Source organism: Theropithecus gelada, chromosome 5, assembly GCF_003255815.1.
Source record: "Theropithecus gelada isolate Dixy chromosome 5, Tgel_1.0, whole genome shotgun sequence".
Taxonomy (NCBI): domain Eukaryota; kingdom Metazoa; phylum Chordata; class Mammalia; order Primates; family Cercopithecidae; genus Theropithecus; species Theropithecus gelada.
This window is the reverse complement of record NC_037672.1, coordinates 79932388-79946119: the sequence shown is the minus strand read 5'-3', so window position 1 is coordinate 79946119 and position 13732 is coordinate 79932388. Positions and strand designations below refer to the sequence as shown.

The 13732-nt window shown below is 36.4% G+C and overlaps 1 protein-coding gene across 3 annotated transcripts in view; it reads left to right on the top strand.

Annotated features, from left to right (window-relative positions):
* ADGRL3 (adhesion G protein-coupled receptor L3) overlaps window positions 1–13732 on the top strand; it is an 868510-nt gene that overhangs the window by 735089 nt on the left and 119689 nt on the right. For all 3 annotated transcript variants that reach the window (XM_025386284.1, XM_025386285.1, XM_025386286.1), the window contains 2 exons: window positions 1726–1934; window positions 2903–3079. In XM_025386284.1, coding sequence (XP_025242069.1) covers window positions 1726–1934; window positions 2903–3079 — 386 coding nt within the window. The remainder of the gene's footprint in view (window positions 1–1725; window positions 1935–2902; window positions 3080–13732) is intronic.

Sequence of the window (13732 nt, the reverse complement as noted above, 5' to 3'; positions counted from 1 at the left end):
AGGACTTGGTGACTTTGTGGAAACAGTGACCTTAAAATAACATGACAGCTGAGTTTTAAGACAGTAAAGACTGTGAATTCTTATGTGTTTTCCTTAACATTGCAATTGAGAAATAATTTACATACACTAAAATATACATTTAGCTTGAGGAAGCATTTAGCTTGGGAATTTGACAGTTGTACATTCTTTTATAATATCACAAAAAGAAAGAAAATAAATCTCTTCTGTACCCAGAAAATTTTCCCATGTCTTTTACCAGTCTTCTTATTCCCTCTCCTCACCTAATAAAACTTTCTTCTCATTACTATTTCTGTAGACAAAATTTGACAGTTTTTTTTTTTTTTTTTTTTTTTTTGAGACGGAGTCTCACTCTGTCACCCAGGCTGGAGTGCAGTGGCACAATCTCAGATCACTGCAACCCCTGCCTCCCGGGTTCAAGTGATTCTCCTGCCTCAGCCTCCTGAGTAGCTGGGATTACAGGCGTGTGCCACCACGCCTGGCTAAATTTTGTATTTTTAGTAGAGACAGGGTTTCGCCATGTTGGTCAGGCTGGTCTTGAATTCCTGACCTTGTGATCCATCCGCCTCAGCCTCCCAAAGTGCTAGGATTACAGGCATGAGCCACAACGCCCGGCCAAAATTTGCCAGTGTTTTAAGACCTCATATAACTGGTATCATACAGTATATACCATTTTATGTCTGAATTCATTAACCAGGCAAAATATTTTTAAGACTTTCTCATGATGTTCCATGTATCAATAGTTTGTTCTTTATTGATGAATAGTATATTCTATTATGTAATATGCCATAATTTATTTATCCTCCTATAAATAATAATTGACTTGTTTCCAGTTTGGGACTGTTAAGAATAAGGATATATATCCACATGTATTGTGGTGGATATATGTTTCCACTTATCTAGGAAAGGTAGATGTATGTTTAATTTTATAAGAAATTGTCAAACATTTTTTCCAAATGGTTGAACTATTTTATACTACCACCAGAAGTGTACGAGAGTTCCGTTTCTTCCACATCCTTATCAACATTAGTGTGGTCAGTCTTTTCAATTTTAGAGATTCTTGTGGGTATGAAATGGTAACTCAATGTAGTCTTATTTTTTCATTCCCTAATTACTAATGATGCTGATCATTTTTCATGTGTCTATTGGCCTTTCCTTTATTTATTTTCTAAAGTGTGTATTTATGTCTTTTGCCATTTTAAGATGCCATTAATTTATTGTTAGTTGGTAAAAATGCTGTATATATTAATGAATCTTATTTTTAAATGTATTTCAGTCTGCTTGTTTCTTAATAATGTATTTTGATAGATTTTTGGTTTTGATAAAGTTTAGTTTATCATTTTATGATCAATGTTTTGGGGTCTTATTGAAGACATTTTTGCCTTCTTCAAAGTTCAAGGATATTTTTCTATATTTTGTTCTAGAAGCCTTATGATTCTGGTTTTCATGTTTAGGTGTATGATCGATCTTAAATTTAGTTTTGAGTATGGAGTGAGTTAGGGATTGAGGTTCATTTTTTAAAATAGTGGTATGTAGTTGTTTTAGCATAATTTGACTTTCCTCTCATAAATGACTTGGTACTTTGGTTGAAATGAATGCTGAATTTTTTGTGTGAATACATACTATATGAATTTAATTTTCTGTTTCATTAGTACTAACTAATTTAAGTAGAATGGACAAACTAATCAGAGTTTGCATTTATTTTAGGAGAGATCAGAGTGGCCTTTGTGCTGTATAACAACTTGGGTCCTTATTTGTCCACGGAGAATGCCAGTATGAAGTTGGGAACGGAAGCTTTGTCCACAAATCATTCTGTTATTGTCAATTCTCCTGTTATTACGGCAGCAATAAACAAAGAGTTCAGTAACAAGGTTTATTTGGCTGATCCTGTGGTGTTTACTGTTAAACATATCAAGGTAAGAAAATGGCATATTAACTTGGTTGTTCATATTATCTGTATTTTTATAACACTGAACATTAAGTGTATTAATTTTCTTTTAATATTTTTTCTATTTGACATATAGCAGTTCATTATTTGTACAATATAGTGGTAATTTTTTTTCAGAAATAAGATTTGGAGGAGAATCATCTTTGTATTTGTAAATATTTATGGTGAAAGCATTCATAGATGGATTTATAAATGCTTCTCCATAACTAAAAAGACCTAGTCCAAGTGTAGAGATCTAAAATACGACCTGAAAATCATAGATAATATTGCAAAATTCTGTTGTATTTGGGATTCATGTGAAATGAATAGATTTTTAGCTGCTCTTGCCACAAAAACAAGAAAACAACGGGTAACTACGTGAGATGATGGATATGTTAATTTGCTTCACTTTGGTTACCTTTCTACTATCTACAAGTATTTCATAACATTGTGTTGTATACCTTAAATATTCACAATACTATTTATATTTTTTAAAGAAGAATAGGAGTACATTAACAGAACTAGACATGGTTCTATATTTGATATTTCAAGCAATTATGTCCATGTGAAGATATATTTTTGCATATATACAAAGATTGAGGTTGTAAATTCAACAAAGATTTCTAAAGATCATCCATTCAGATGTTGGTTGTTAAGAGCAATTAACCTCTTTATTTTGCAATGTGTATTAATTAGTGTGATTTTGAAACATTGATACTAGTATGTTGTTTTACTGTTAATTTAAAAAAATAGTGCACTCTTCTCTAGTCAGAGGGAACAAACAACAGCATATATTCAGTTTCCCTTAGAATTGATGAGGCCCATTCATGGAAACATTGGTAGACATCTCTAAAAAAAAGATAGAATATGAAGTTGTATTATATGTAAAGAAAATGCCAACTTAATTTACAGGATCATAAAGTAGTTGTTGATTTTATGGACTTTTTTCCCCTTTAGCAGTCAGAGGAAAATTTCAACCCTAACTGTTCATTTTGGAGCTACTCCAAGCGTACAATGACAGGTTATTGGTCAACACAAGGCTGTCGGCTCCTGACAACAAATAAGACACATACTACATGCTCTTGTAACCACCTAACAAATTTTGCAGTACTGATGGCACATGTGGAAGTTAAGGTAAGATATATACCATACAATGAAAATGTTTTAGTACAATATGATCACTAACTGTAAATAGTCCTAACTATATGGGCTATCATATTTCAATGTTTTTCTACTTTCGCAGTAATTCTATTAAGGAACTCTCGATGTTCAAACCATATCCTTGTGGATGATTCAAAGAACTTGTTATCTCTTTTCCTATTATCAATATAGTTCTTAAAATTGAAGTTTGCTTAATAAACTTCCCCTAGTCCCCCTGTTATTTTGTATAATAAATGTCAGACCATAACCTCACGAACGGTAAGATAGCACCCCAGGACCAAAGGCCAGTGGGGTTGGTTTAGAAAGCTGGGACTAGTGAGGTGGAAAAGTAAAGAGCTATGCATAGGTTAAATACAATCAAACTGACTCTTGGGAAAGCAACCTTCAAGCACAATACCCAGAGAATGATAGTGCAAAGGACTTGGCATACCCTGACATAAGGAAATGGGTTCTGCCCATGCAAGAAGACATTACTCTAAGGAAAATTCCAGATGATAGATAGTTTCCAAAGTCAGAAACATGGCTGCATCAATTTCCTCCCAGTGTGACTAGCTTTCATATGGATAGAGGGTTGTCAGATGGAGTCTATGAGTTTGCAAGGGAAGGGAAGGTTTACAGGGTTTCAGGAGATCAACTCAAGCGGGATAACAGTAAAAGCTAGAAATGCAGTAACTATCAGATTTTAGGAGGCCTAGGCCAGGAAACAGAAAAAAACGCTAAGCAGGTCAGTGCATCAGTAGTAGGTAAGATTATTGCTAACACTGAGTAATATTAATACTTAACCTATAGAAATGTACGGGGTTGAAAACTTCAATTTTTATTTCAAGCAAGATACTTCATGGCCAGAGATGTTCGAGAATGCAAATATCTTGCTTCCCTCATCACAATAGTTAAGAACTGAGGCTGACTCAGATCCACATGTTGGATTCCACCAATTGTTATTAGTTGGAAGAAGGCTATTAATAGATTATATACATTATGTGACATTAAAAATTTAATTTTTGAACTTCAAAACAAGATGCTCAACAAAAATAATACTTTTAAAATAAATATTGTATGTCTTAAACTAAATGGATAATGACATTTAAAATCTTAAAATAGGCCGGGCGCAGTGGCACACGCCTGTAATCCCAGCACTTTGGGAGGCCGAGGCGGGCGGATCACAAGGTCAGGAGATCGAGACCACGGTGAAACCCCGTCTCTACTAAAAATACAAAAAATTAGCCGGGCATCGTGGCGGGCGCCTGTAGTCCCAGCTACTCAGGAGGCTGAGGCAGGAGAATGGCGTGAACCCGGGAGGCGGAGCTTGCAGTGAGCCGAGATCCCGCCACTGCACTCCAGCCTGGGCGACAGAGCGAGACTCTGTCTCAAAAAAAAAAAAAAAAAAAAAATCTTAAAATAGGTTGGGCATGGTGGCTCGCGCCTGTAATCCCAGCACTTTGGGAGGCCAAAGCGGGAGGATCACTCGAGGTTAGAAGTTTGAGACCAGAATGACCGACATGGCAAAACCCCTCTCTACTAAAAACACAAAAATTAGCTAAGCGTTGATGCATGCTTGTAATCCCCCCTACTCAGGAGCCTGAAGCAGAAGGATCGCTTGAACCGGGGAGGCAGAGGTTGCAGTGAGCTGAGATTGCACCAGTGCACTTGAGCCTGGGAGACAGAGTGAGACTCTGTCTCAAATTTAAAAAAAAAAAAAAATCTTAAAATATAGCATCTTGTTTTTTTAAAATGTCTTTATAAGTTAAATACAATTTCATATGTATTAGTCTTTAAGATTATTAATCCTGTATAATATATACAAAATTTTTGTCTTTAGAACTAGCATTGGTATTTTGCTTTGGTAGGGAAAAGCACTCATAGCTTCAACACTTTATGCAAAAGTTAAAGCTTAGTTTTCACAGCCTTTTATATTATAATACCTCTGCTGTAATTATATGGTACATATTTCATTGTGAAAAGAAAATGAGTACTTAAAACCCTGGAATGGCTTTCACAAAGATTGAACATTCTTTCATACAATTCATTAAAATTTTTCACTATTTAACTAATACTACTTAGCTTTCAACTTTAGTAACTGGTAAATAGTATTTTCAAAACAATTGTCTTTACAAGTTCAATAAAATGTGAAATAACGTGTATTTTTAACCATACTGTTCAGTTCAGCACATACATGTTAGTAGTGTAATAAGATATGAACACTGGCTTCAAAAGTTTACAGGTTTTCTTTTCAGATGAGACAGAAAAAAACAGCTATCTAGTTAATAAGGTAGTGATAAGAATGAAGTTTGAACAGTGTACTGTGGGAAAATTGAATAAGTATAATAAAAGTCTGGAGAAGTTCTTAGAGATTTAAAAGCTGTATATTAAGAGATTAATGGATTAGCCAGAAAAGTTGTGAAGACCATTTCAATCAGAGAAAACAGCAGGAGCGAAAACACAAAGATGTTATATACCATGCTGTGTAGAGCATGGTAAAAGAGTTTAGAATTTAATACACGATAAGTATAACAAGGCTAGTGTTTAAGTCAAAATAAAAACAGAAACAAATATCTAAATTTAAGATTTGATTGGGAAAGCAAGAATTGCAGTTCAGGTATACATACAGACTGGATGGTCTTCCTTATGCCTGAAGAACAAAAAGAAAGTTGGAGATTTCATAACAAGAAGAAGTGTTACATATTGTTGTCCCAGAAAGTTCATTGGCACTAGTCAAGTGTGGAGAGCTGGCAAGCTCTGATTGGTGAGTGACAGGCAATGGGTCTTGGAGTCAAAGGAGGTTGTTTCAGTAGCTATTGAGTAAAACTAGTTTCAGGTTACAACAGGCAGTTTCAGTATGCAGGCTTACAGTGAATTCCATTCTTGGAGCCATGTTTTGTGCCCTGAATGCTTTCTTCCCTGTCTTTTGCCTCTGTTTTAGTTGGTATGACAAGAATAACCCAATTCATATGACCATCTTTCACTGTAGTTAGAAACTGGAGGTGGACTGAAGAATTTAGTAGGACTGTGGCCATGAAAGGCATAATTTATTTATTTCCATCTCTGGTGCTTGAATCAGGACGATGTGGAAATTTAGATGGGCTTAACATCTGTAGACTCGGAGTGGAATTCTCAATATCCTACATGTCTAAATATTTACAAGTAATACATAAAGTTGGGAAAAATGAAATATAACCTGACTTAACAAAATATATCTTTATAATCACTGAAGACACACAACCTGAACTTAGGATTCTCAGAATCCCCAGAGTTCTGCACCTGTACATGGCAGTGTCAGAAGAGCCGACTCCTGGCTCACAGTCAGTGGTTTACCCAACCCCTTCAAAAGGAGGAGGCGCGGGAATGGGGAGGCTCTCTTTCCAGAGTCTCAGGGTATAACTGTGGTATGGATCTTTGCTGTGATTCCATGGGCAACTAAAAAATGATTGCTAGATCTATAACAATAATAGCACTAGTTTTGGAGAGGATGTGGAGAAATAGAAACACTTTTTACACTGTTGGTGGAACTATAAACTAGTTCAACCATTGTGGAAGACAGTGTGGTGATTCCTCAAGGATCTAGAAATAGAAATACCATTTGACCCAGCCATCCCATTACTGGGTATATACCCAAAGGATTATAAATCATGCTGCTATAAAGACACATGCACACGTATGTTTATTGTGCCACTATTCACAATAGCAAAAACTTGGAACCAACCCAAATGTCCATCAATGATAGACTGGATTAAGAAAATGTGGCACATATACACCATGGAATACTATGCAGCCATAAAAAAGGATGAGTTCATGTCTTTTGTAGGGACATGGAGGAAGCTGGAAACCATCATTCTTAGCAAATTATTGCAAGGACAGAAAACCAAACACCACATGTTCTCACTCATCGGTGGGAATTGAACAATGAGAACACTTGGACACAGGGTGGGGAACATCACACACCAGGGCCTGTCATGGGGTGAGGGGAGGGGGAAGGGATAGCATTAGGAGATATACCTAATGTAAATGACGAGTTAATGGATGCAGCACACCAACATCGCACATGTATACATAAGTAACAAACCTGCACGTTGTGCACATGTACCCTAGAACTTAAAGTATAATAATAATAATAAATATATGTATATAAAATAGAAAACTAAATTAGACTGGTTAAGGCTTTTTAAATAAAGCATAAAAATGACTGTTCCTATTTAAAAAACAATAATAGCACCAGTTTATGTTGCAGTTTTAGACAGATTATTCCTAATTCTTTGTGGATGATAGATGTCAAACGATTAGACTGGCTGGGCGCGGTGGCTCATGCATGTAATCCCAGTACTTCAGGAGTCTGAGGCTGCTGGATCAGTTGAGGTCAGGAGTTTGAGACCAGCCTGGCCAACATGGCAATCTGTCTCTACTAAAAATACAAAAATTAGCTGGGCATAGTGGTGCATGCCTGTAGTCCCAGCTACTCAGGAGGCTGTGGTGGGAGGATCACTTGATCTCAGGAAGCAGAGGTTGCAGTGAGCTGAGATCACCACTGCAACTCCAGTTTGAGCGACCGAGCAAGACTGTGTCACAAACAAACAAACAAACAAAATGATTAGACTGGTTGCAGTGTGACAGTTATTTTAATAAGTCCTGGTAAAGTAAGGGATGTCTAGGGCATAGGCAAGGGCTGTTGTAGTAGTCATGAAGAAGATTTGTATTTCAGATATACTAGGATACAAAAATATAAATGGCTTACTACCTTGTTTATAGAGGTCGATAGAAGGGCTATACACATGTACATTGTCTTCTCCCTGCTATCAGTAAAAATAGGGAAAGTATTAATGTCCTTAACATTTTACAAAGTAAAAATGATGGCAAAATTTTTAGCTACCTTATGTTATTGATCCAAATAATTTCATCCAGGCCAGGCATGGTGGCTTGCAGCCTGTAATCTCAGCACTTTGGGAGGCTGAGACGGGCAGATCACTTGAGCTCAGGAGTTCAAGACCAGTCCGGACAACACAGTGAAACCTCATCTCTATTTAAAAAACACAAAAATTAGCCAGGTGTGATGGCATGCCCTTGTAGTCCTAGCTACTTGGGAGGTTGAGGTGGGAGGATTGCTTGAGCCCAGGAGGTTGAGGCTGCAGTGAGCTGTCATTGTGCCACTGCACTACAGCCTGGGCAACAGAGTGAGACCCTGTCTCAAAGCAATTTCATGCAAAATTTTATTTGATTCAAATTTAGAGAGAGTTGGTGCAGGTATACCAGAGGGAGAGCAAATTCATGCTCAATTAGCAGCTTAAAAGTAAAATTATCTTAGCTGTGTCAGCACAGTTTAAATTTTGATGTTCGAAGGACTACAAACTCTATTTTGTCAGAGCATCACAAATTGATCCATCTTAGCAAGACTGGCTATATATTAACAAGTGATAGATTTAAATCTGGATTGTATTACTCTGGCTCTGAGAGTCTACATTTTAGGTTAGGTTATAAACTCAGACTCAGAAAAGCATGAATCAAATTTGAGGCAGCAACAAAAAATATCATTTTATGCTCAGTTCATTGCCTAACAACCTTTCCCCAATCCATTGTATAACAGTCATGACTGTGACCACTATTGTGTGTCAACAAGAGATAAAATAAATGGAAATCAATATTTTCTTTTAGCAGTCAATCACAAAGCATGTGTGTCCTGGAATTCTTATATCATAATCTCTTGTGATTATCTGCATCAACCCCATTTGGATCTCACAACAAGATTTTGAAATGTTAGCCGTCAATGAAAAACAGAAAATAAGGAGACTGATCATCTCTAGAGTTTCAAAAAGAAACACACTAGCCAAACTTACCTAAGACTAATGTTTCAAACAGAACATTAATTTATTCATACACAGTGAGAAGTACAGCAGCCAGTTGGAACAGATATTTATGTCTTCTAGTTGTCAGTTTCTAACTCTACAAGAAAACCTGTAAAGGAAACAAAATTATTATTGGAGAACTTTGTTTGAGGAATTTGGAAAGAGTGCAGGAAGAGTTAGCTCAAAAATCTTGATAGCTATTGGCATCAAGCTATGGTATCCTGATGCATCTTTCTCCACTCCAGAGCTCTCCCAATACACTGAATTGCTTTTATTTGTCCTATGTGTTATTTCTGCTGTTCGGTCAACACTTTCTTTATTCTTTTATTCACATTTTTGATCACCTAAGTTAAGATAAACATCATGAAGATACTGACACGTTGCCTAATACACAGTAGGCTCTGAATAAATGTAACTTCCTCCTTCCTAGTTGTCAGATGTATTACTGGATTCCAAGGACTCCAGTGCAAACTTAAGGCCCTCAGGAAACTCATATTTTTAGAGAAGTGGTGATAGGGAAGAAGGGCACAGAAGAGAAAGTGCAGCTAGAGTCATAGTTTTGATAAGAATTATAACCAAGGCCTACCCTGTGATTTAGAGACATAGGTGAAAATCATCTGTGTGAGCCAGGAGTCCTCAGAAAGGGCTTATCAAAGAAGTGTCCTGTTACGAAGATCAGATGTATTTCATGAGTTAATGTGTGGAGAATTTGAGTTGGCCTCATTCTTGCAACACCTTCTTCACTGTGCCGTGGGTACACCACTCCCTAGTTTCTTTCCTTTCTCAACAACTTGTCCTTTTTAGCATATTTTGCTGTTTTCTCTTCATATGCATGACCTCTCATTGCCATTCTGGTCCTGAGCATAATCCTAAATACCTGCTCTTCTCCCTCGGAGATGTCATGCATTCGTATGGCTCTGTACCTCATCTCATGACTCTCACATATTTCTATCTCCATTTTTAAATTCCAGACTCAGATTTCACCAGTGGCTTGATGTAACTACTTACACTTATCTAAAAGTGTCACAATCCTAGAGCTATATACTTATGATATTCTCTCATCTATGTCTTCTCCATTTTAGTAAAAGACTACTCTGTTCCTTCAGATGCTCTGGTCCTAAAGCAGGCATCACTTTTGATTTGTTTATTTTCCTTCATACTGCACAGTCAATCCCATCAGCATCTCCTGCCAGATCCAGAATCTGACCTCTTCTGAACATCATCTCTACCACCTAGTTTCAAACCTCTATCATCTCTCCTCTACTTGTTTGCTATAGCATCTCAACTGCTGTTTTCTTCTTTGTTTCTCTTAATTTAATTTTCAACATAGTTGCCAGAGGGATACTTTTAAAATGTGAGTTAGATCATGTCACTCCTCAAATGTATTCCCAAAACCCTTTAAAATGCAAATCTGGCACTTCATACCTTTGATTCAATCTCTAATGACTCCTTATCTGAGTAAGAGAAAAATCTCAAATCTTGGCCCCCATTAGCATCTCTTGACATCCTCTCCTACCACTGTTCACCTTGCTCACCTGCTCTAGCCACTGGTTACAGTGGAAAGCCACTCCTTGCCTTTCCACAAACACATCAGATGTGTCCTAGTTAGACCTAAGTGTCTTTCTCTTCTCAACACTCCCCACCCCACCCCCGCAAAGATAGCACTTGCCAAGATTCCTCGTCTCCTTCAAGTTTTTGCTCAAATATTACCTTCTCAATGAGGCTTTCCTTGTTCACCCTATTTAACATTTTAGATTACCCCATCTCCACAAAATATAGAAGGAGTAAGGCAAACCAGGTCCCTGGCCTCAGAGAATTTATAGTTTATCAAGGGAAGGTTGTGTCAAGGCTGATTGTTGACTAGGGTGCTCAGAGAGATTTTAGCTAGGTTCCCCTCAGGCAGACAAGAAAAAATAAATGGCATAATTCCAGCTGAACGTTGCTTAGAAAATTAAATACGAGCACTGAAACTTTTCTACCTTTTCACGAACATTTTTTTTTTTTTTTTCTACAGAGTAGGGGTAGTGGGTTAGGGTAAGTGTTTTTTATTGTTTTTGTTTTCTTTCTAAATTTTAAATTTTTCTTATTTTGATTATTTGTTCAAAACTTCTACGTTAGCACCAGAGGTCTGAATAAGACAATACTGAGTAACTATTTTTCAGTGATCTAGTCCTTAGCTTTCAAACTAGACATTAGTGAAAACATTGTAAATATACTTTAGAGTTGCTGATTACTTGTACCTCAGGTATGTTCTTCAAACTTTAGAACAAAATAACTTAAACAGATTAAACTACATAATAATGAATGGTTACTAAATTAATTAAGATACATATAGTTTCATTCATTGTAGCTATCCCATATCAAAGAGAAAATATACTTTGAAATGATTTTTCTTTAAGTACATGACAGTTAAATACAAAAACTAATTTAAACTAATTAGTGATGAATTTCTGCTGGGGGGAAGTCATTTCAATAAAGAAACACCTCTCAATTATTATTATTATTTATTTTACTTTAAGTTCCAAGATACATGTGCAGAATGTGCAGATTTGTTACATAGGTATATTTGTGCCATGGTAGTTTGCTGTACCTATTGACCTGTCATCTAAGTTCCCTCCCCTGGCCCCCCATCCCGCAACAGGGTCTGGTGTGTGTTGTTCCCCTCCCCGTGTCCACGTGTTCTCATTATTCAACTCCTACTTATGAGTGAGAACATGCAGTGTTGGGTTTTCTGTTTCTGTGTTAGTTTGCTGAGGATGATGTACTCCAGCTTCATCCATATCCCTGCAAAGGACATGACCTCATTCGTTTTTATGACTGCATAGTATTTCATGGTGTATATGTACCACATATTCTTTATCCAGTCTATCATTGGTGGGCAATTGGTTTGGTTCCATGACTTTGCTATTATAAATAGTGCTTCAGTAAACATGCATGTGCATGTATAATAGAATGATTTATATTCCTTTGCTTATATACCCAGTAATGGGATTGCTGGGTCGAATGGTATTTCTGGCTCTAGATCCTTGAGGAATCGCCATACTGTCTTCCACAATGGTTGAACTAATTTACATTCCCACCAACAGTGTAAAAGTGTTCCTGTTGCTCCACAGCCTTGCCAGCATCTCTGTTGTTTCTTGACTTTTTAATAATTGCCATTCTGACTGGCATGAGATGGTATCTCTTTGTGGTTTTAATTTGTATTTCTCTAATGATCAGTGATGTTGAACTTTCTTTCCTATGTTTGTTGGCTGCGTAAATGTCTTCTTGGGAGAAACATCTCTTCATATTCTTTACCCACTTTTGGATGGGGTTGTTTGTTTTTTATTCTTGTAAATTTGTTTAAGTTCCATGTAAATTCTGCACATTAGACTCTTGTCAGTTGGGTAGATTGCAATTTTTTTCTCCTAATCTGTAGGTCACCTGTTCATGCTGATGATTGTTTCTTTTGCTGTGCAGAAGCTCTTTGGTTTAATTAAATCCCATTTGTCAACTGTGGCTTTTGTTGCAATTGCTTTTGGTGTTTTCATCATGAAGTCTTTGCCCATGCTTGTGTCCCAAATGGTATTGCCTAGGTTTTTTTCTGGGGTTTTTATGGTTTTGGGTTTTATGTTTAAGTCTTTAATCCATCTTGAGTTAATTTTTGTATAAGGTGTAAGGAAGGGATCCAGTCTCAGTTTTCTGCATATGCCTAGTCAGTTTTCCCAGCACCATTTATTGAATAGGAGATCCTTTCCCCAATGCTTGTTTTTGTCAGGTTTGTCAAAGGTCAGAAGGTTGTAGATGTGTGGTGGTATTTCTGAGGTCTCTGTTTTGTTCCATTGGTCTATATATCTGTTTTGGTACCAGTACCATGCTTTTTTGGTTACTATAGTCTTTTAGTATAGTTTGAAGTCAGGTAGCATGATGCCTCCAGCTTCGTTCTTTTTGCTTAGGATTGTCTTGGCTATACGGGGTCTTCTTTGGTTCCATATGAAAGTAGTTATTTTCTAATTCTGTGAAGAAAGTCAATGGTAGTTTGATGGGAATATCATTAAATCTATAGATTACTTTGGGCACTATGATTATTTTCACAATATTGATTTGTCCTGTCCATGAAGATGGGATGTTTTTCCATTTGTTTACGTCCTCTCTTATTTCCTTGAGCAGTGATTTGTAGTTCTCCTTGAAAACATCCTTCACATCCCTTGTTAGCTATTTTCTTAGGTATTTTATTCTCTGTGTAGTGATTTTGAATGCGAGTCCATTCATGATTTGGCTCTCTGTTTGTCTGTTGTTGGCGTAAAGGAATGCTTGTCATTTTATACCTCTCAATTATTAGAGTTGGCTATGTGAGAACTTTTATATAAAAGAGTAATTACGCCTGGCCATCTCATAGTCCATAAATAAGCATAGCCAAATTATAAGTAATCTCTCTATATAAAAGAGGATTACTTATTAATTTAATGGTGCATTTTTTTCTCTTTTGGTTATTTATTTATTTATTTATTTATTTTTTATTTATGACAGAGTTTTACTCTTGTTGCCCAGGCTGGAGGTTACATTTATATAGTAGTTTACAATTTGGAATTGACAAAGACCTTAGGAAAAACTAAATTTTGTGTGTGTGTGCAAGGACACTACTGGTGACACAAGGAAAACTAGTTAAAGCTTTGTTTTATTTCTGAAATATTTACATTTATGAAAAATATACCTAATTACAATTTGAAAAATGGTGAAGCTTTTAGTCAAATGTAAAATTATCCTATAGCATCTTTTTATTTCATTTTCTTTCTTTCATACATGCTTTTTGCCA